General features: G+C 56.1%; 2 protein-coding genes across 13 annotated transcripts; one reads left to right on the forward strand and one right to left on the reverse strand.

The window, feature by feature from the left end:
• Positions 1 to 4,207: 4,207 nt before the first annotated feature.
• On the forward strand, positions 4,208 to 6,220 carry COMMD5 (COMM domain containing 5). Of its 2 annotated transcripts, none has more exons than XM_072775664.1 (2): positions 4,208 to 4,353; positions 5,132 to 6,220. In XM_072775664.1, the coding sequence occupies exon 2, from the start codon at positions 5,181 to 5,183 to the stop codon at positions 5,853 to 5,855; it is 675 nt and encodes a 224-aa protein (XP_072631765.1). In that variant the 5' UTR covers positions 4,208 to 4,353; positions 5,132 to 5,180; the 3' UTR covers positions 5,856 to 6,220. The 2 variants fall into 2 exon arrangements, with proteins under 2 accessions (XP_072631765.1, XP_072631766.1); XM_072775665.1 differs by having other exon boundaries at positions 4,276 to 4,353; positions 5,090 to 6,220.
• A 3,347-nt stretch (positions 6,221 to 9,567) lies between these two features.
• On the reverse strand, positions 9,568 to 22,156 carry ZNF7 (zinc finger protein 7). 11 transcript variants are annotated; one of them, XM_072775503.1, is made up of 6 exons: positions 22,042 to 22,131; positions 21,145 to 21,315; positions 21,007 to 21,051; positions 20,515 to 20,674; positions 17,575 to 17,691; positions 9,568 to 13,737 (listed from the first exon to the last, which is right to left on the reverse strand). In XM_072775503.1, the coding sequence occupies exons 2-6, from the start codon at positions 21,226 to 21,228 to the stop codon at positions 11,945 to 11,947; spliced, it is 2,199 nt and encodes a 732-aa protein (XP_072631604.1). In that variant the 5' UTR covers positions 21,229 to 21,315; positions 22,042 to 22,131; the 3' UTR covers positions 9,568 to 11,944. The 11 variants fall into 11 exon arrangements, with proteins under 11 accessions (XP_072631604.1, XP_072631603.1, XP_072631614.1 ...); XM_072775502.1 differs by having other exon boundaries at positions 21,138 to 21,315; XM_072775513.1 differs by lacking the exon at positions 22,042 to 22,131 and having other exon boundaries at positions 9,568 to 13,294; positions 13,661 to 13,737; positions 21,138 to 21,772.
• Between the last annotated feature and the right edge of the window lie 28 nt (positions 22,157 to 22,184).

Consider the following 22,184-nt stretch of genomic DNA (forward strand, 5'->3'; position numbering starts at 1 on the left):
TAATTTTTTATGAACCGAAATTTGTCTATTTTTTAATTTGTTGCCTGTGGCCTTTGTTGTTGTATTCCAGAAATCACTGGCAAATTCAGCATCATGAAGCTTTTGTCCCATGCTCATTCGAAAAATTTTGTAATTATAGGTCTTACATTTAGGTCTTTGATGCATTTTTGAGTTAATTTTTGTATATAGTGTTGAGTTCAAGTTCATTCTTTTGCATGTGGATTTCCCAGCACCATTTTTTGAAAAGGCTGTCCTTTCTCCATTGAATGATTTCAGCACCTTTGTCAAAAATTATTTGACCGTATCTATGAAGGTTTGTTTCTGGTCTCATATTTCCATCATTGCTTCATGTCTGTTGTAATGTTAGTACCACACTGTTTTGATGACTACAGTAAGTTTCAAAATCAGAAAGTATGATCCTCTGGCTTTGTTCTTTGTTTTCAAGACTGTTTGGGCTATTTGGGTCCCTAGAGATTCCATATGAACCTTAGGATGGGACTTCCTGTTTCTGAAACAAAATGTCATTGGGATTTTGATAGGGATAGCATTGAATTGCTTCAGGAATATTGACTTTTTTTTAAAGATTTTGTTTATTTATTAGACAGAGAGCACAGGTGGGGCGAGGAACAGAGGGAGAAGCAGACTCCCCACTGAGTGGGGAGCCTGATGTGGGACTTGATCCTGGGACTCATGACCTGAGCTGAAGGCCACCCAGGCGCCCAAGGAAGTATTGACATCTTAACAATATTAAGTCTTCCAATACGTAAACATGGGACGGAGAGAGAGACGCAGAGACCCAGGCAGAGGGAGAAGCGGGCTCCATGCAGGGAGCCCGATGCGGGACTCGATCCCGGATCCCAGGATCACGCCCTGGGCTGAAGGCAGGGCCACTCAGGCATCCCTATTTCCACTTTATAAAGGTTTGCTGCTGGGTCTCCCTAACATGCCTTTGCAGGCCTTATAGACCTCACTTCGTAACGGGAGGTGTATGCGGACACATAGCCACTTGATGTCCCATGGTCAGCATTCTTTTCCTACCAGAGTCCAGGAATATGCCAAGACCTCTTTCTCAAATGACATATAATTCTCTTCTGCAGATGGCACAGCCATGCTCATGCCCAAATCCCAGGACTCTGTCATTCTACCATTCTCCCCATATTTTCCAAGCGCTTGCATCATTGCACCTCTCACAGCATTTCCTCCCATTGGGTCATGCGGCCAGGTCACCACGGGTGACCTGCTTAGCAACCGAGTCACCATTTTGTGCCAGGGACCACCTACTGACCAGGACAGTGTCCTCCTCACCAGCCAGTGGGTTAGGCAGTCCCAAGTGTTCTCCCGGTCACCCAAGTATGGTTCATTTGTGTTAGTCTGGGTCCTCCAAGAAGCAGACACGAAGACTGGATTAAATATGCAAATGTCAGGGAAAGATCTGGCATGAGAGAAAATAGGGAGTCAGGGAAGATGGAGAGAGCTATCAGACCACAATTCAGGTCTGACGCAGAGAGAAAAGTTTGGGTGAAATCATCCCAGGCTTGTCCCATCTAAGCAAATTATTGAGACCAAGTCGGCCACCTGGGGACCCTGTGTATTCCAGGAATGGGCCTGCCCTAGTGTCCCTGCCATGCGCAGTAGCTGGTGGGGACCAGCCCTGAGAGGTGTGGCCTCAGCACGCCAGGGTAAGCTTCAGAGCTCAACCACGGAGCTCTTCGTTAATGAGGTTCCTGTAGTTGCAGGCGCGTCCAGAACATTCTCCCGGCCACCACAGTTGCCAAGCAAGGTATCTATTGCGTCTTTGCCAGGAACGGAAGAGCACAGGGGTTCAGGAAGCTGCTAGTGAAAATGTTCACTAATGAAATTCTTGTTTCCCTTTTTTCCTCAGTCTGAAAAGTGTAAATAGGGGCAGTAATGGGGGGTCTGTGCACAGACATGTTTGGGAGTCATATGAGACACGTGATAATGACATGTGAGAGCGGGGCAGAGGCGGCAGCCCTGCCATGGGGGTAACGATGGCCATGCCAGGCCCATGCAAAGAGCAAGGGCAGACCGGGGAAGTAGGGGCAGCCCCACAACCTAAGGACTCGCTCCTACTCCAGGGGCCAGTTGTCACTCCCAGTTTGTCACCGGTGCTTCTGAAAAACCAGCTGTAAGTCAAAGGTTCCACGACTCCTCCTCAAGTTTGATAATTTGCGAGAGTGGCTCAGAGTTCAGGAAAACACGTTGCTTGCCGGATTCCCGGTTTATTATGAAGGATGTGACTGAGGAACAGCTGGTTGGGAGAGCAGCACAAGCGGAGGGCCGAGGATGGGGCCCTCCGTCCCCTCTGACGGCGCGCCACTCTCCACATCTCCGAGTGTTCCCACCCCGAAGCTCACTGAACTCCGTATCATGCGGATTCTTGTGGAGGATTCGTCCCATGGGTGTGATCGATAATAAGCTTATTTTCCAGTTCCTCTCCCCTCTCTGGGGGACGAGGTAGGAGAACTGAGCATTCCAAGCTCCTACTCAGAGCCGCTCAGGAGCACACTGAGAGTCACCTCATTAGAACAAGACACTCCGCAGGGTGTCCGGTGGCTCAGTTAGTGGAGAATCCAAGTCTTGGTTTCGGCTCAGGTCACGATCTCATGGGCCACGAGACTGAGCCCCGTGTGGTACTCTGAGCCCGGTGTGGTACTCTGAACTCTGGGGAGCCGGCTTGAGGGTTCTCTCCCACCACCCCTCACCCCACTCCTGTGCGTGCCGTCTCTCCCTGTCTCTCAAATAAATAAATAAATCTTAAAAAAAAAAAAGACGGTCCTATGACCCAGGAAATTCCAAGGGTTTTGAGGGTAACTCCTTAAAGTCCTATCACTTTGGAAATTACAAGGTTTTTAGAAGTTTGGTGTTGAACTGCAGTCAACAGCTAAATATTAGCAGGAACTTGGGGCAGAAACATATATGTGTTTCTTATTATTTCACATTGGGAAAACTGGATGTCTACATGCAAAAGAATGAAATTGGACCCTTATCATATGTAATATGCAACAATCAACTCAAAATGGATTAAAAACTTAAACATAAGGGATCCCTGGGTGGCGCAGCAGTTTAGCGCCTGCCTTTGGCCCAGGGCGCGATCCTGGAGACCCGGGATCTAATCCCACGTCGGGCTCCCGGTGCATGGAGCCTGCTTCTCCCTCTGCCTGTGTCTCTGCCTCTTTCTCTCTCTGTGTGACTATCATAAAAAAAAAAATAAAAAAAATAAAAAACTTAAACATAAGACTTAAAACCATAAAACTCCTAGAAGAAAACGTAGGGGGAAAGCTCCTCGACATTGAATGCTTGTGTGTGATACCAAAAGCATAAGCAGGAGAACAGACCGCGAGGCCCTCCCCGGAGCAGAGGCGCTGCGATCCGCTGTGCTAAACTGAGGCGCCCCGGACCGCACCGGAGCCGGGAGTGCACCGCTGGGGGGCGTGGGGGGAGGGCGCCCCCTGCTGGCCTCCAGGCTCCGCGCTCACCGAGATGTCCCATGAATTTTCACATCAAATTGAACCCATTTTGGGGGCGCCCGGGGGCTCCGCCGAGGAGCGCCTGCCTCCAGCCCAGGCCGTGACCCCGGGGCCCGGGATCGAGTCCCGCGTCGGGCTCCCTGCGTGGAGCCTGCCTCTCCCTCGGCCTGGGTCTCGGCCCCTCTCTGTGTCTCAGGAATAAATTAAATTATTTAAAAAAAAATTGAGCCCATTTAAAAAAATTTTCTATTTATTTATTCCTGAGACAGAGAGAGAGGCAGAGACGCAGGCAGCGGGGTCTGCGCGGCGGCCTCGGCCCAGGACCAGCTCCCCGCAGCAGCGGCGCCGGGGCCGGGGGACGCGGCGGGTCCCGCGTGTTCTCCGATCTCCACCTCCGCACGGCGTGGCCCGGCCTCCGGCCCGCGTCTCCCCAGCGACCAGCCAGCGACGCGTCCCCGCGACGACCGCCGGCCGCCCCAGAGCCTCCTCTCCGACTCCTCGGCTCAGTTTGAGGCTCCGCGCCTCCCCTTCACCGCCGTGAGCGAACGGCCCGAGAGGCAGCGCACACGCCTCCGCCGCAGCTCCCCGGGAGGCCAAGCAGCCCCACGGCGGGGCGGCCGACGCGCAGCAGCGGGCGGGGGAGCCGGGACCCCGCAGACAGCGCCCCGAGCGCCCCGGAGCCGCCGGCCGAGGCCGACTGCCGCGCCAGACCACAGAGGCCCGGGTTCTCCCGCCGCCCTAGAGCCGCCCGGAAGTGGCCGCCGTCGCTTCCGGAAGTGGCCTCCGTCGCTTCCGGGGCCCGGGGCCGCTTCCGGCCTGGAGGCGGCGTGGCCCTCCGGCAGCTGCTGCGCGCGGTCCTCTGCAGGTGCGGGGGCGTCGGCTTTGGGGGCGGGGCTGGGGCCCCTCCGCGCGGAGCCGCGGCCTGCTCCCCGTTCACCGCGCGCGGGGCTCCGGAGGCCGCTCCCCGGCTGCGCACAGGCCACAGGGCCGCCCCGGCGGGCACGGCGCACGGCTCCGGCCCTGGGATCCTTGGGCTCGCGGGTGGCGGCGAGAGCGCCAGCGGGGGCAGCCGGTCCCGAGCGGCGGGCGGCCGGGCCTTCCCGGGACATCGGGCGTGGGCGCGGCCAGGAGACCCGCATCCCTCCGGGCGCCCCGGGGAGGCCCCAGGGCCAGCCCCTGCGACGCGCCGTGACATCACACCGCCCTCCCGGCCCCGCGGGTCCCGGTGCCGTCACGTGCCTCGGCCCCTCCCGCCCGCGTTGTGGGAACAGGCCTGCGTTCTAGTCCTGGGGCGGTTGTGTGTGGGCCTCAGTTTCCCTGTTGGCTCCTGCAGACCTTTGGGGCGGCTCCGCCTTGGGTGCTGTAGGGTGGCAGGTGGCCGCGGCCTGGCCGCCCGCCCTTCCGCTCTCGGGGCTGCGGTCGCTGCCCCCTGCTCCCCGTGATGTGTTCGAGGTCTCCGTGAGCCTCCTGTTGGCCGGGCCTCCGCCCGCACCCCGTCCCCCCCCCTGCCGACGCCCGGGCGCCGCCACCCGCTCTCAGCGCCCCCCTTCCCGCTGTCAGCGCCTTGAGGCCGCAGCGTCAGTCCTCATTTTCTGGCCCAGGGCACGCGGTGGTCACGGCTTCTCTTCTCCCCGCCCTGGCAGCTGCGGCGGGGACTCTCCTCGGGGCTTCCGACCGGCCGGAGAAGCAGCCATGTCTGCCGTGGGCGCCGCAGCGCCCTACCTGCATCACCCCGGCGACGGGTACGCGGGCCGGCTGAGCTTCCTGGGGGCCCAGCTCCCCCCGCAAGTAGCTGCAATGCCGCGGCTCCTGGCCGACCTGGACAGAGGCACCTTCAGAAAGCTGTTGAAGTTGGTGGTGAGCAGTCTGCAGGGAGAGGACTGCCGGGAGGCCGTGCAGCGCCTCGGGGCGGCTGCAGACCTGCCAGAGGAACGGCTGGGTGCCCTCCTTGCGGGCACACATACGCTGCTCCAGCAGGCCCTCCGGCTGCCCGCCGCCAGCCTGAAGCCCGATGCCTTCAAGGACCAGCTCCAGGAGCTCTGCGTCCCCCAAGACCTGGTCACAGACTTGGCCAGCGTGGTGTTTGGGAGCCAGCGGCGGCTCCTCAACTCTGCGGCGGGGCAGCGGGGGGCCTGGCTGCCCCGTGTCGCCGGCTTGCGGTGGAGGGTGGATGTGGCCATCTCCACCAGTGCCCTGGCCCGCTCCCTGCAGCCGAGCGTCCTGATGCAGCTGCAGCTGTCGGATGGGTCAGCCTACCGCTTCGAGGTGCCCGCCGCCAAGTTCCAGGAGCTGCGGTACAGCGTGGCGCTGGTGCTGAAGGAGATGGCCGACCTGGAGAAGAAGTGTGAGCTCAAACTGCAGGACTGACCGGGCTTGCAGCCCCACCGCAGTCACGTGGGAGGAGCCGGCCCTTCCTGGAGGCGTCCTCAGTGAGATGAAAGAATCTCATCATGTCCTACTCGGTTCAGTTGAGGAGGTTGTATTTTCCCTTTTTATTGGAAATAAAGCAACAACAAAAAAAAGTGTCCTGGGGGATCCCTGGGTGGCGCAGCGGTTTGGCGCCTGCCTTTGGCCCCAGGGCGCGATCCTGGAGACCCGGGATCGAATCCCACATCGGGCTCCCGGTGCATGGAGCCTGCTTCTCCCTCTGCCTGTGTCTCTGCGCCTCTCTCTCTCTGTGACTATCATAAATAAATAAAAAAAAAAGTGTCCTGGGAGGGCATCACACTGCGCACCCCTCCCCTGGCTGTTGGTCTTGTTCCTGGGTGAGGGCACCTGCTGCGCTGCTGAGGCCAGTGTGGTTCTGGTTTTGATTCCCTCTGGTGTCGAGCTAAGGCCCGTCTGCGGACACCGTTTGGTCACTCGGTCGGGCCTCATGTAGCATCTGACCTCCCTGCCCACTTGCTTTCGGGAACGCTGTTTAGCGTGGGCATTTCATTCCCTGGCTTCTGTCCTTGACCTCATGGAGCCAACATTCTAGCGGGGAGGGGAGACCTTACAAAGTGACTGGCAAAGCTTGTCAGAGGAGGGTAAGTGGTGCCGAAATAGAGCAAGGGGGTGGCGCCTGGCGGCCTTGGGAGATTGAGCCCTGACTCCTGTTTCCACTCGCTTCATCATCTCTGGGTCCTGGGATCACGACGTGTGGGGCTCCAAGCTCAGTAAGGAGTCTGTTGAGATTCTCTGTCTCTGCCCCTCCTCCCACTCGCACCTTTTTCTCTAAAATATTTGCCAACAACGACAACAAAAAGGGGCGCCGGGGTGGTGCAGTCGGTTAAGCAACTGCTTCGGGCTCAGGTCATGATCTCGGGGTCCTGAGTTGCAGCCCCGTGCCAGGCTTCCTGCCCAGCGGGGATTCTCCTACCTTGCTCTCCGCCCCCCCCCCCCCCAGTGTTTCTCTGTCTCTCTCATAAATCTTAGGAAGAAAAAGAAAGAAAAGAAATAGAGCAGGGTCCCAGGCATGGAGGCGGGATAAAGCGCTGGGCTGTCCGTTTAAGTTGGGTCCCGTGGGGGCCCTCCTGGAGGCTGCACTGTACCCGAGACGTGGAGCAGTCGGCGGGGCGCTGCTCGCGGTGGGCGAGCTGTGGGGGCTGGGGGGGGCCCGGCCTCTGGGAGAACGGCCCCCAGTCCCGAGCCAGGTGGGTGAGTGATGGGTGCTTGCTTGAGGTGAGGGCGGAGGGCCCGGGCAGCTCTGTGCCATCACGGAATATCCCAGGTTAAATGGCTTAAAGGACAGATTTCTGTTTCCTGACGGCCCTGGAGGCTGCAGGGGGAGGTCGGTGCGGGAGGAGGCCTCAGCCAGCCAGCCTCCACTGGCCCGGGGGCCCCACAGGGAGCCTGCTTCTCCCTCAGCCTGCGTCTGTCTCAGGAATAAGTAAAATATTAAAAAAAAAAAAAAAAGACCGCAGCCCTGTTGGGTCGGAGCCCCTGTCGCACGTCGCTTAGCCGCATCCACCCGCAGCGGCCCCTCCGTCACACCGGGGGCTAAAGCTTCAACACAGCTTTGCAGGGGACACAGTTGGGCCCTAGTGAGAGTGCACAGGTGGCAGCGGGGTCCCTTGGGGCCTGGAGTGGGCGTGTTCGGGGCCGCAACCTGGGTGACGCCTGCGGTGTCCCTGCCTCCGTGCTCCCCCCGCATCCTGGATGACAGCCCTAGTGGCTCGCAGGAGCTTCCTGCTGCTGAGCCCTTTCTGCCCCCTGCTCCTCTCGTGTGCGAGACCCTCCTGGGACGAGGCCAGTGGGGCAGGAGCAGAGGCCGTCCTGCCCTGGGCTCCCACGGCCCCACGCGGGGCGCCCCGAGCTCTGCTGCCGCCGGGCTGCTGGGCCTCCGTGCCTGTGAACGACACGCGGGAGCAGACACAAGGCCCCCAGGCCACCGTGGCCACATCGCGTCGGTGAGACGTGCTTGGGGAGGACGAAGCCGCACGGGGAGCCGCCTCCAGCTGTGGTGGGAGAGGGCTCCTGCCCCTGAGGGGGGCCCACGGGGGCTCAGGGGTGCAGGAGGCATGGGGAGAGGCCTACCCGCGCACTCGCAGGCTCAGCACCGGCACCTGCTGTCCCTGCACCTGCTGCACCTGCACCTGCTGTCCGGCCCGTGGGGGGCAGCGCTCTGCTCAGTCCCCCGCTGCTGCCCGAGGGCACGCGCTGTGCTTTGTCCACAGCGATGGCCAAGAGCAGGGACGGTGTCCGGTCCTGGGAGGCGGGGGGCACGGCGGCCGCCCTTACCTCCATCTCCAGTGCCTGGGAGCTGCGGGGCGTGACCGGGGCGTGACCTGCCCGCCGCCCGGGGGCGACCGTCGTGGGCCTGGCGGCCGCGGCGCAACAAACACCAGGCACAATCCTGTCCAATAAAAAGGTTTTAGTGTCGAGGAGATTTTAATTTCATGTCACAGAATCATTTCATCTTCGGTCCTTTAAGGCCACACTCAGGACACTGGGTCCACACAGGGCCCGTAGGACAGCAGTTGGTAGGCTGGGGGTGAGCCCCGTGCCCAGGCCGCCCCACCTGTGCTCAGTCCTCCCACTGCCGGATTCGAGGGCCACCTTTGCCTCCAGGCCCGCACAAGGCCTTGGATGCAGAGCGGACACTCCCACTTGGAAGATGACCCTTTTCCATTTTCTGGATCTTTTTCAGATCTCTGTGGAAATCTTTTTTTTTTTTTTTTTTTAAATAATCTCCACACTCAACCTGGGGCTCGAACTCATGACCCTGGGATCAATCAAGTCACGCGCTCCACCTGTGGAGGCGCCAGAGGCCCCTGTGTGGAAACTCGATGCCCGCGGATTCTTCTTCCCGGAGCGCTGAACAAATGCATCTACTGCGTTTGGGAGGCATCCGGCTGAGCCGGGCCGTCAGACACATTTCCGAGGCTCTGAGTGGAAGCCACAGGGCTGTGAACTCAGCTGGCCCCACACCCCCCGCCCCTCTGTGGAGCTTTGGGGGAGCTCAGTGGTTCCATTCCGATATCCTAAATCAAAGCTTAATCTGGTAATTGAGTAAAAAGTAGTTCAGGTCAAAATTGTAGGTTTATAGTCTCCAAGAGAGAAATGCCAGATCACCTCTACTCCGAAACAGTTCTCGGTGTTCCTAAAAACGTGTTGTATTCAGTAAGGCCCAAACTGGGAAACCCAGCTTGCAGGTAGAACACAACGTCCCACCAATCTTGCACCCCCCCACCCCCCGCAAAGTGCCACCAGCACACGTGGCACGCAGATGCCCTTGGCTGGCTCCCGGGGTCCCGAGCCCCGGGCATTTTAAGCAGCCAGGCGGCTGGATTTCACCAAGGCTCGCCAAGCAGGCCACTTGGCTGTCACGAGGGTGCAGCTAAGGAAGGACCCCTCATCCTATACTTCTGCAATCGAGGCTCCGGACTGGAATGTAGGCCTGTAGGCTTATTTCTATTGAATTCTTGGTGGTATTCGGACGTTTAGGTGAACAAACCACACTAAAAATACAGAGGAAACCGAATTCCTCAAGAGGTCGAAGGGCATGAGGTTTTTACCTACGTTAACAAGGCAAGACCAGCACGCGCGGTTGTAGCACAAGAGTGGCCAGAGGCAACCTGCACACAAAGGGGCCAGCTCGGTTCCAATAAACTTTATTTGGTCACACTGAAATTTGATTTCAATATAATTTTCAAATGTCACAAAATAGTCTTTTTTTTTCCCCACTTAAAAATGTAAAAACCCTTCTTAGCTTTTAAGCTTTTTAAGAGGTAAACTGAGGTACATCAAATTTTTGAAGAGTTTCTTTGAGCAAACATGGACTGGAACCGGGCAGCGCCCAACTGAAAAACTGGGAGCTCCGTGCTGCCAGGAGCGGGAAGAGGGGCTGCCAGAGAAGATGCAGAGCAGAGCTAGGAACCCGGCTGACTGCTTGTGGCTTGGGATCTGTGTTCGTCCCTAAACCCACGCTCTCAGAGGAGTGCATTTACAGGAGCGGACTCTGGCTTAGACTGTGACCTGCCACCCGGCCTATGGCCTGCATGCCTGCTTTCACAGGCCGCAGGCTGCATCTTGCCCCCTGGCCGGCTGTGCCAGCCCCGATCGAGGGCCATGTCCATCTAGAGAGAGAATCCAGGTGCAGATTTAGGTGGAACCCTCTGGGCCTTCTGGCTGGTCTGCAGTTGCTGTTGGGAGGATGGCATCCTGCCCAGGTTGAATACATAGAACCTCCGACCCTGGCGTCCTACTACCCAGAGGTGGCAGAGAGGATTCCTTTCTGGGGATGGCACATTCAGCGACCAGGCTGCCTAGGGCACGTGGGCCCACAAAGTCCCTGGTCCCCTTGCATTGACGCCTTTGGACACAAGTTCTGGGCGGAGTAGGGACAGCTGAAGAGGCTGTTACAGCTACTGAAATGGGCACAATGACCTCATGGTGTCCTGCTCCTGGAGAGGGACCACCTCTAAAGGTGCAGGTACAGGCTGGGGGGCAATCCCCCCTAGAACCAGCACTGCCGCCTGAGAGCACGTCACACATGGTGCCCGGCTATGACTGGGCTGACGTGCTACAGGGCAGAGATCCCTGTCAACGTGCCAGGAACCAAACCTGATGGACCAGACCACCCCAAACTCTGCTGTTCCCTATGCCAGATAATTCTGGAACCTCCTAGCTCAAACACAGGGCCAGCCAGCCCTTTTTTCACCTGATACAAATCCATAACCTGATACTGGGCTGTACCACACGTGCCCATCAAGCCTGTGTCTCGGGGAACTACCCACAGGCTTAACCAGACCAGTGTGCTGGTGACCCAAGTCATGTGTTGCAATACTCAAGTGACTGACCTGTGTCCCTCTGGATTACCTTTGTCTATGTTGAAGAAACGGGCCTCTCCACGGGGACAGGGAGGGGTCTTTGGCCCAAATTTTGCCCCGGTGGTAACTGGCAATGACACCACAGATGGGCAGGTCTTGAGTGAGTGGAAGTGGGCAGTAGCCAATCTAAGACTTCTGGTCCCCTCGAACTTTCTCACAGTGGTGAGTCCAGGACGCTAGGGCGAGGCCGGCACCAGAATTGGTTAGCCCCATCCTGCTGGTGAGCCCACGGCCTCCATCTCCACCAGCCTCTGGGAACAGGCTACAGGCTTACCTGTCAGTCTGCAGACCCGCCCTATTCCGGCAGTTTGCACAGCAGGAGGAACGAAGCAGGAGGAACAGAGGAAGCGTGGGAAGCAGCAGTAACAGGACACACCCTGGCCTCTTGGTAGCATCTGCTGGGCTCTCAGGAGCCGTCCCTGCGGTGCCGAGTCTGCCTGGGTCCGGCTGGAGATGCTGGCTCGGGGTCTGTGTGGGAGGGGAGTGGCTCTCGTACACAGTTCATCTCTTCCGATCGCCCTGTAACGACGCTCAGATAAGCGCGACTCTGGATTCCAGGGACAGTGACGTCCCAGACTCACAGAGCAGGTCCCTAGGCCCGGGTGCTACTCTTGGAGTCGTGTGCAGATCGAGCTCCTCTTGCTGGCACCAGGCCCGCTGGCTGATCCCCAGCTTGCTCTGATGGGAGCGGACTTGGAAGAGGAGGAGTCAGGTGAAGAAGATGGGAGGAAGGAGTTCTAGGCACGTCTCTCTGGGCTCCCGCTAGCGCGAGCTAACACCCCCACCACTGAAGCCAGCCCGAGGACCTGGCGCGGAGGGAAGACCCTCTGGGTAACTGCTAAGCTACGGGTCTGGCAAAGCTGGCCAGGACTCCTCCTCATCCACAGGGCCTGGGTCTTCCCTCTGTGAACTCGGAACTCTATGCACGAGCACCCTGACTTGAGGGACACAGGCTTTGCTGAGTGGGATAAAGTCACACATTCCACCAAAAAAACATCCACTTGGTATGCATTTGGACATTTTCTTAATAATTTGCAACCTATCCCCACATTCCAAATTCTTGTTAGTATAAACGATATAAAATACATGAAGTTAAGGCTGCAGGTTTATTCACATTTATACACATTTATAAAGGGAAGTGCTCTATCCCATGTGAATTTTTTGATGCTGAGTAAGCCTGGAGCTCCGATTAAAAGCTTTGCCACATTCATTACATTTGTAAGGTTTCTCTCCGGTGTGAATTCTCTGATGTATGATTAGATGCGAGCGCCACCTGAATATTTTCTCACATTCGTTACATTTATGCAGTTTCTTTACAGTGCTGACTTTTTTACGGCTCACATGGGTAGAAGCTTCCAAGGTATTCCCGTATTCATGATACCACTGAGCACGAGTGTGAATCCTCTGGTGCTCGATGAGATAGGAGCTCCGACTGAAGGCCTTCCCACACTCACTGCACCCATAGGGCTTCACTCCTGCGTGGATGATCTGGTGCTGGAAAAGGGTTGAGTTTTGACTGAATGCTTTCCCGCACTCGGTACACTTGTAGGGTCTCTCCCCAGTGTGGACCCTTTGATGGATCGTGAGCTGTGTGCTCATACTGAAAGCTTTTCCGCATTCCAGGCACTCGTACGGCTTCTCTCCCTTATGGATTCTCTGATGGTAAATGAGACTGGAGCTCTGGCTGAAGGCCTTTCCACAGTCACTACACTCATAGGGTTTCTCCCCAGTATGAATTCTCTGGTGCTGAATTAGGTGGGAGCCCTGGACAAAGCCTTTCCCGCACTCCTCACATTTAAATGGCTTTTCTCCAGTGTGAGTTCTCTGGTGGCGAATAAGCCGTGAGCTACAACCAAAGGCTTTTGCACACTTGTTGCATTTATAAGGTTTCTCTCCGGTGTGGGTCAGCTGGTGCTGACTCAGGCGAGACACCCACCTGAAGGCCTTCCCACACTCGTCACACTTAAATGGCTTCTCTGTAGCGTGTATTCTCTGATGTGCAACAAGGCTGGGGCTATCTGGGTTCCTTGGAAGTTGAGGTTTGTCCCCAGCGTGCATCCGCTGGTGCTGGGCCAGGGTTGAGCTCTGGCTGAAGGCCTTCCCGCACTCCTGGCACTGGTAGGGCCTCTCTCCAGTGTGGGTCCGCTGGTGTCTGACCAGCTGAGACTGCTGGCTGAAGGCCTTTCCACACTCCCGGCAGCCATAGGGCCTCTCCCCCGTGTGGACCCTCTGGTGGTGGATGAGGCTGGAGCTCTGACCAAAGGCCTTTCCACACTCCTCACACCGGTAGGGCTTCTCTCCAGTGTGAATTCTTTGATGCTGAATAAGTTTTGAACTCAGACGGAAGGCTTTTCCACACTCGATGCATTTGAATGGCTTCTCACCAGTGTGGATCCTCTGATGCTGATTAAGCTGTGAGCACAACCTGAAGACCTTCCCACACTCCTCACATTCATACGGCTTCTCTCCGTGGCAGTTACCTCGAGGCTTCCCCTGCAAACAATCGGGTACTTTTGTTTTACACTCCGGACATGTGTTTGGTTTCTTTCGTGTATCAATTTCTCGACGCAGTGCAATGTCTGAAGCAGACCGGAAGCTTCGGCCACACACGTCACACCTTCGGGACGTCCCTTCTGCACCTCCTGGACTTTCGCCAGGCTGACAACCCAGGCCACCACTGCTCTCCAGCTCACCACATCCCTGGGCACCCTCCCTTGTGAAGGTCTTCCTGGGAGCCACAGTCCCTGTGCTCAGGCGGTTTCTCTGGAGAGAGCCTGGCTTACTCTCTGACCAGACTGCACCATCAGAGGGATCGCTAAAGCTAGAACTCTGAGGAAAAGCCGGTGGGGGGCTTCTGACCATTGCCGCACAGGGTTCTGATTTTAGAACATCCACGTCCTCACCGGCCTGCTCGCTCGCAATCCCACCTGCAGAATCTGAAACAGAAAATAAGATGTCCGTTGTCCCCTGTGCTCGAGAGACAGGACAGAGACCAGCGTGGGGATGGGGGGTGCGGGTCATCCCTGGGAACGGAGCACCCTCCCAGGACAGGCTGCATCAAGCAAGGATAGACCCACATGGAAAAACACTTCCAGAAGTCATGCCTTTGACAGCGCCCAAAATTTGGTGTCACTAATACTTTTCACTTTCTGCGTTCATCCCACTACCATGTGCTCCTGCGTGCAGGCACGTGAGCGGACATCCATCCTGTGGGGAACTGGTACGAGTGAAAACCCATGAAGCAGCAGTGATCTTGAGAGCCTGCCAAGTGTGGCCAGAGGCTCCTGGATCCAGAGGAGGTGAAGTGAGGGGAAGAGGGATTTATTATTTATTTTTATTTGTTTTTAAAGGTTTTATTTACTCATGAGAAACACAGAAAGAGACAGAGACTCAGGCAGCGGGAGAAGCAGGCTCCCTGCGGGGAACCCAATGTGCACTTGGTCCCAGGACCCCGGGGTCATGCGCTGAGCCGAAGGCAGATGCCTAACCACTGAGCCCCCCAGGTGTCCTGTGAAGAGGGATTTAGAACTATGAGCAGAGGAACAGGCAGGCTCTGAGGATGACAAGGCTGGACAGCTGCTGAGGGGCACCCCAGGGATGAGTCTGAGAAGTGGGGTTCTGAGTGAAATCCTCCAGGGGGCCAGTCACAGGGTTCCTGGTGGTTCCTAACATCAATGCCCTCACCAGCTCCAGCGATCGCAGTTCTGGGTGGTCCCAGGTGACGAAAAGGCCATCACACTGAGCATCTTCTGTGGGTAAGGAACAGGGTTCCAGCCATTCCTCACTTAGTCTTCATGACAATCCAATGAGACCAGTAGTGGACCCCGCCCCCCATAAGGAACCTGTGGCCCCTCAGACACACAGCCAAGGAGAGAACTAGGAATGGACCTGGGTCTGTCCTCCCACCACTTGCCCTTTCAACCTCTCTCCTCTCTGTGCCCTTAGGACATGGGGACTCTCCTGACTGGTCTTTTTTTTTTTTTTTTTTTAAAGATTTTATTTATTTATTCATGATAGTCACAGAGAGAAAGAGACAGAGAGAGAGAGAGGCAGAGACATAGGCAGAGGGAGAAGCAGGCTCCATGCAGGAAGCCTGACGTGGGATTCGATCCCGGGTCTCCAGGATCGTGCCCTGGGCCAAAGGCAGGCGCTAAACCACTGCGCCACCCAGGGATCCCCTGACTGGTCTTCACTGCACAATCCTACACCCTTCACGGGGCAGGGCTGGCCGTGTGGCACTGGCCCCCTCACCCTCTGCCCAGGACTCCCTTTGCTCTGCAGCTGAGAAAACGGGCAAGCTCTGCTTTCCACCGCCTCCTACTGGAGAGCAGAGGCCCCTACGGACGCCAACGGAGACCATGGTGGAGATGGCTGCAGCCTTGGGGCTGGGACCTCCTGCTCAGAGGAAATGCTAACCCCACGGGGCTAAAGCAGCCACAAATGCACCCGACCACTCTGGGGTCGGCCTCCATCTGGTTCCCTATGACCGAGTCTGAGAAGCCCCCTGCCCCAGCCTCAGGGGCTCCCCACTTCAGGTCCACTTCTCCCTGCCTCTGCTGACTGCTGACACCCTCTGACAAAGACCCTCCAGCCGAGCCCAGCCCAGGCTCCCGAGCCTTTCTCGATCAGGCCTCAACCCTGGCCCGTAAGGGACAACACACCAATGCTGCTTCTTGCAGCTCAAGGCTGCACCCCTAGGATGGCTCTGCCTCCCGTAAGGTGTGTGCCTGGGAAAACTCAAGGCTGCCAGCACAACCGACCGTTTGTTCCAGCCACACCTGAGGGACAGGGAGTCTCCCAACCTCTGTGGGAGAGCAGGACCCAACTCCTACAGGCAGTGGTCAGCAAGCCCAGGTGGGTGTCACAGGGCCCAGCCCTCGCCCACTCACCCCTGCCTGCCCCGGCCACATCTGAACAGATGGAAGCCGTGTTCACCCACACTGGACTCTTCCCCATCACAAAAACTACTATGGATTAAAAACACATCCTCACCATTTTAACCACCGCTGGGCCGTTTGTGTGTGTGACACTGCCCACAGGCACCCCTGGGGACTCCTAACTGAAGCCCAGAGTTCACCCTCCCCTGGAACTTGAGAGCTCTTATCTGCAAACTCTAGGTAACCCCTGAAGAGATGCAAGCACATGTTTAAAAAAACAGCTTCACTCTGGAAGTGGTTTTGCCTCAGAGAACAGACGTTGTGTCCCGGCAGGCTGGGGACAGGTGTGGTGATGGTGGGTCGGGGTGCAGCTCCGCACCTTCCTGCCACTCCGGGCCACTCCTCGGCGATCTGCTGCACCAGGCGCAGGTAACACCTTGGGCACATAAGTTTCTCTAACACGTTCCACACATTTTCGTCTGTGAGGCTGTGCTCCTGCCCTGTGCTATCAGGCTCAGAGCAGGTCTACACATTTCATGTTTTCTTTGCTGCTGACTCATCACCATAAAAACCATCTGTTCCGTATGAACCCACCAACTACCCAAATCCGCCCAGCTCCAGCTAGCTCTCCTGCCTCTTTGAAATCTCCCTTCCCCATTAGAAATACTTAACAGTGGCTGGGGTGTACGTGGGCTGGTGTACAGCGTTAGATCCTTCCGAGGAAGGGCCAGGGAGGGGCCTCCACAGGAAGGCAGGGCCTTCAATGACAGAGCCAAGGATGCTGGGGGCGAGGGTCAAGGCCCCCAACACTGCCTGTACCTCTGCCACCTTCCACACGACGGTGCGCGTGAGGATGCTCTGCAGAGACTCGGGAACCCGCTTTAAGGAGGACTCCAGGGCCCTAACTGCCACAGTCTGATTCTCCAACTTGCTTCCCAGCCAGCCAGGGACTGTGGGAAGAGGACATGGCAGGTAGCAGGCAGGATCCTCTTCTGTGGCCAAGATGCATACAATCTCACTGCCCTGAGCAAACTGGGCAACGCATCAGCTAGGGAGGCTCAGACAAGGCTGAGGCAATGGCATCCCCTCAACAGGAGCCCAGTGGGAGCCAATGCCGCACGGTGGCAGAGGCCCCTATTATGGGCGGACTGTGCCCCCGAAGATGTGTGCTGAAGCTCAGCCCCAGGACCTTAGAATAGGACCTTGTACAACAGGACTGTTGAGTGCTAGTTAAGATGAGGTTGCGCTGGTGAGGAGGCACCTAATCCTACATGACTGGTGCCCTTTCAGGACGACATGGGCGGGCGGGGAGGTGGGACATGATGACGGAGTCAGAGACCGGAGAGTGACGCAGTCACAAGCTAAAGAACACCAGGGCCCACCAGAAGCTGCAGGAGACAGGAAGGGTCCCTCCCTAGCGGTTTCACAGGGACAGGATCCTGCAAGCACCTTGGTCTGGACATCTGGAGTGGAGACGATTAACCTCTGTGCTTGTAAGTCCCGCGTTTATGACGCTGTGTTAGAGCACCCAGGACACCGACGCAGCCCTGAAGCCTGCGCAGAGCCAAACTCAGTGCTTTCCTTGGATCGTCACCTTTGCTTAGTAAGAACATCAGTACGTTAGAAATTCAACACGTGCCTTAAGAACAAACTGTTTTTGCTGTAACACGCAAGAATTTCATGTCCCTGCTTCTCTGCACTTTGGTCTCTCCCAATGCAACTCCACAGCTGGGCTATGCTTCTGTCAACAGCCCCACCTGTGGCCATGTGTTCCCAGGCATCCAGCTTCGTCAGTCCCTGGGGTCCAGGTCCACCTTCCCATGAGTTCTCTGCTGGGCATGAGTTCTCTGAACACCTCCTCAGCCCTGGACCCAGAAACTCAGGCCTGAGCCTCACCTGTAAGGAAGGTCCTTGCCCCCTCTCTCCCTTCGACTCCCTTCAGGTCGAGGACCCATGGCTCCTGCCCCTGCTCCAGCCGGGAGATCAGCTCAGGCTTGAAGACCAGGAATCCTGCTGTGGGGATGGCAGAGAAGGACACTGTGTCAGTATAGCTGAGGGCCCAGCACAGGGTCCAGCACCCTTACTGTCAGGAGTAAAGAGGCAGGGGGCTGCCAGAGCACAGGCAAAGCCTCTGAAGGGAGCATCGGGGGTGAGGGTCTGGGCACAGTGGCCCTCTTTCCAGATTGGTCCCAGTCCTGAGGTTGGACACCGAGATGCCTGGACTCTCAGCCCTTTCCCATCCATAGCAGGGCCAGGATCCTCAGTGGTTCTGACACTAAAGAGTCTGCAAAGGAACTAAAAATCTAAATGAACACATCAACTTATAGGAACGCTAAAAATGACAAAATGAGCACAAAAGGAAATTCACAAACTTGACTATTTTTCACTAAAAAACCAAATGCTACTGCAAGATCTTCCTTTCCCAAGAGCCCAAGGCCCAGATGGTTTTACAGGTGAATTCTACCAAAAAGTATAAATCCACATACATAAATTCTTCCAGAAATTAAAAAGACAGCAAAAGCTGCATAGTTCATCTTATGAAACTGACATACCAAGTGCTGCTTCCAAATATATATAAGAACAATTCACAAAAAGAAACATATTAAAGTCCAATCCCCTTATGAACAGGAACAAAAAATCTGAAATACAATACTACCTAGCTGAGTCCAAAATGATATCAAAGTTTATACATAAAATATAATTTAGAGTTTACTCCAAAAGTATAATAAAATATCAATATAATTTACTTAACTAAAAAAAAAATCGTATGAGTTCTCAATTGATGCAGAAAAATAATTCGAAATTCAATGTCCTTTTGTTTTTTTAAGTGTTTTATTTTTTAAGTAACCTCTACACCCAACATGGGCCTTGAACTCACAACCTTGAGATCAAGAGTCTCACACTCCACTGACTGACCCAGCCAGGTGCCTCCCAATGTATTATGATTGAAAACAAAACTTCTGGGGCGCCTGGGTGGCTCAGTCAGTGAAGCATCTACCTTTGCCTCAGGTCATGATCCTGGGGTCCTAAGATCGAAGCCTGCATCAGGCTCCCTACCCAGTGGGAGTCTGCTTCTCCTCCTTCTGCAGCTCCCTTTCCTTGTTCGAGCTCTTGCTCTCAAATGAATAAATAAATACAATCTTGAAGAAAAAAAAAACCTCCTTAGCCACTTTCTTCTAATTTTAATTACATGCATTCCCTTTATTTTTTTTTAAAGAAATGGTTATTTTTTATGTTTCTTAAAATTTTTTAAAGTAATCTCCACATCCAATGTAGGACTCGAACTCACAACCCTAAGATCAAGAGTTGCACACTCAGTCAGTGGACTGAGCCAGCCAGGCATCCCTAGAAGTATTCCCTTTAAAATGAGGAACAAGGGGGGATCCCTGGGTGGCGCAGCGGTTTGGCGCCTGCCTTTGGCCCAGGGCGCGATCCTGGAGACCCAGGATCGAATCCCACATCGGGCTCCCGGTGCAAGGAGCCTGCTTCTCCCTCGGCCTGTGTCTCTGCCTCTCTCTCTCTCTCTCTCTGTGACTATCATAAATAAATAAAAATTGAAAAAAAATATTTAAAAAAATAAATAAATAAATAAAATGAGGAACAAGGGGATCCCTGGGTGGCGCAGCGGTTTAGCGCCTGCCTTTGGCCCAGGGCGCGATCCTGGAGACCTGGGATCGAATCCCACGTCGGGCTCCCTGCATGGAGCCTGCTTCTCCCTCTGCCTCTCTCTCTCTCTCTCTCTCTCTGTGACTATCATAAATAAAATAAAATAAATAAATAAAATAAAATAAAATAAGGAACAAAAAAAAAAAAAAAAAGGAACAAAACAGGCCTGCCCACAGCAGTCCTGCCTAAAACAGCAGTGTAGTTCTGGCCACAGCTACCTGTTGGGACACTGGGAAATAGAGGGGGAAACCCTCTCCTAGAATAAGGCACCAGACTAGCTGGAAGTTCAACAAAATTGCCAAATACAAGATCAACCCTCCAAAACCAACTGCATTTCTGTACAGCAACAATAATCAGTTAAAAATAGAGCAACAAGAAAGATACATTCACAAAGCAATAAAAAATAAAGCATCTAGAAGGTACCAGACCATCCTGGAGAAAATCCCAGAATTCTAACAAAGTACACAGGAGGTAAATGGAACAAATGGAGACATGTTCTATGATCTTGGATGAGAACAATTAGTATGAGAAAGAGATTAGTTTTCCTTTTAGGAATTCTACAAATTCAAAGCACCCCCAATGAAAAGCTCAGTTCCAAGTATTAAAAAACTCAAACTTACTCTAAATTTACATGAAAGAATTACCCTATTACCCCTGAATAAGTAAGTGAAGTTTTAAAAAGAACAAAAAAGGGAAGTTGTCCTACCAGGCATTAAGACACACTACAAGGCCAGCTGGGAAGCACACTGTCACACAGGAGAAAGGCAGCCCCACAAATCAATGGAAAAGGATGGGCTCCTACTTAACTCCAGACACAAACGTGGAGCCCAGATCTAAACAAGAAACATAAACTAGAAAGCCCACAGGAGAACGTGTAGACTGTCTCCATGACCTTAGAGTATGAAAGAATCTTTAAATAAGGTTTCAAACGTACAATCCATAAGGCGAATACTAACGGATTAAATTTCATTAAAATCTGACCTCACAAAGTTAACAAACATAAAAGCATGCAAAATGGTGTTTACAATGCACAGAACTCACCATGACACATCCCAGGGTCAGTTCCTGACCCTCAGAGACCCACGGCCCCCCCACCCCCCAGACAACGGGCCTGACTAGGTGGGTGCTGACCCATGATGCAGGAGGAGGGGTCCCAAGACACAGCCTCACCTAGTCCAGCCACGCTGCTGTGGTTCTCCAGCATCACCTCCTTGTACAGTGCCCTCTGGCCAGGGTCCAGGCACTGCCACTCCTCCCTTGAGAAGTGTACGGCCACGTCACCAAACGTCACAGCCTCCTGAAAAGACATACACCAGCACCCCAGGGAACCCTGGGTGCCAGCCCCATTCTGGCTCCACCTCATGTGTGTGTCTCAGGGACATGCACCACAGGGTTGAGCCAGTCACCAGGCCCTTTCGGCTCTAAAAATCGAGGGGAGGAGGAAGCCAGACCAGGGTGATCTACAGACCTCCCCCCATGAGGGCCTCAGATGGGCCCCAGTCTGGGCAGGGGTTTGTTCGCTCCTGTAAGGATGAGCACGCCTGAGCCTGCCAAGGGCCACCAGGGGCCGAGGAGGGTCTAGGACCAGGCCCAGCAGGCAGGGTAGGTTCCTAGAGGAAAAAAGTAGGACTCTAGCAGGAATGGAGGCAGACAGACTCCTACCATGAGGCTCGGTGGGTTGGCATCCATGTGTCCTGGCGGAGGGACCTGTTGGCGGTTAGGAAAGGGTCAGAGGTCAGGGTGCTGGAGGGGCCCGATCCCTAAATTCCAGGCTGAATTCTCCGATCCTTTACCTCTAACCTCAGACGTTCTTTGGCAGGGATATAAGGTGAGGCCAAAGCGGCCACAGCACTGGAGCATCTGCCCCCCAGAAGCTTCATTCATCTTTCAGTGTGTGAGGTGCGGATTGCCACCCACGCCAGGTGCCAGACTAAGCAACGGGGTCGCAGCAGCGCACAGTGCGCGGGAACCCTGCTTTCCCGAGGCAGTATGAAGAGTCAAAACTATGCAAACGCATCACCTCCGAGATCACGCCCCAGAGAAGGGACTCTGATCGTTCGACGGTCCCGCCCCAGAGAAGCTCACTAGCCCGGGGAGGAGGCGCGGCCGGGCAGCCGGAGTCGGGGAGCGTGGCTGGAGGACGGGCCCGAACAAGGTCACAGAAGGCAGTGGAGCCTGCAGGGCCCGCCGCCGCCCCAGGCTCGCCCCCTGGACGCCGGGATGCGGGGCGGACTCCCCGCGGGCGCCTCTGGCTCAGAAAGGGGCTCGTGGGCAGCAGCCCAGGCAGGGGCGGCCGGGGGTCACGAAGGCCGGTCGCCCACCCCGCCCGGGCGCAGCCCCTCCTGCACCGTCACGAAGTGAAGTCTTCCACAGGCGGCGGACGGGGAGAGGCGGCCCCGGGAAGCGGCGGGCTCGCGGGCAGGCGCAGGCGCAGACCGGCAGGGAGTCCGCGCGGGGAGCCCGACCCACCGCCCCCGCCCGCCGGCCACGCGGCCGCCGCCCGAGCAGCGCCCACGCCAGGCGCCCCGGGCCTCCGCACGCCGCTCGCGCCCCCGACCCCCGCGGGAGGCAGGGCAGCGCGGGGCCCGCAGCGCCGGGGGCCGGAGGACGCGGGGCTCGGCCGGCGGCGCCTCCGCGCAGGGCCGAGGAGCAGGCCCGCCGCCTACACCCGAGTCCACGCCCGGCGCGCCCACTCACCCTCCCCGTGGACCGCCCGAGGCTCCAGACGCGCGACAAAACCGGAAGTGGGCCTCCGACGCTCGCTCCCGCCCCGTCCCACCGACTTCCGGCCGCTCTGGGCCGCTCGGAGGTTCAGCGCCCTCGGTGATCCCCGGCCCGGG

The sequence above is a fragment of the Canis lupus genome, chromosome 14 (genome assembly GCF_048164855.1).
Source record: "Canis lupus baileyi chromosome 14, mCanLup2.hap1, whole genome shotgun sequence".
In the NCBI taxonomy this organism is placed as follows: domain Eukaryota; kingdom Metazoa; phylum Chordata; class Mammalia; order Carnivora; family Canidae; genus Canis; species Canis lupus.

Excerpts from the sequence above, each read along its gene's own strand:
- COMMD5 (XM_072775664.1), top strand. The coding sequence starts at position 5,181 with ATGTCTGCCGTGGGCGCCGCAGCGCCCTACCTGCATCACCCCGGCGAC.
- ZNF7 (XM_072775502.1), bottom strand. The coding sequence starts at position 21,224 with ATGAAGCTTCTGGGGGGCAGATGCTCCAGTGCTGTGGCCGCTTTGGCC. Across the intron at positions 20,675-21,006 it reads CCAACCCACCGAGCCTCATG|GGTTCCCTGGGGTGCTGGTG; the intron begins GTAGGAGTCTGT and ends GCTGGCACCCAG. Across the intron at positions 13,738-17,574 it reads GGCAAGGACCTTCCTTACAG|ATTCTGCAGGTGGGATTGCG; the intron begins GTGAGGCTCAGG and ends TTTCTGTTTCAG.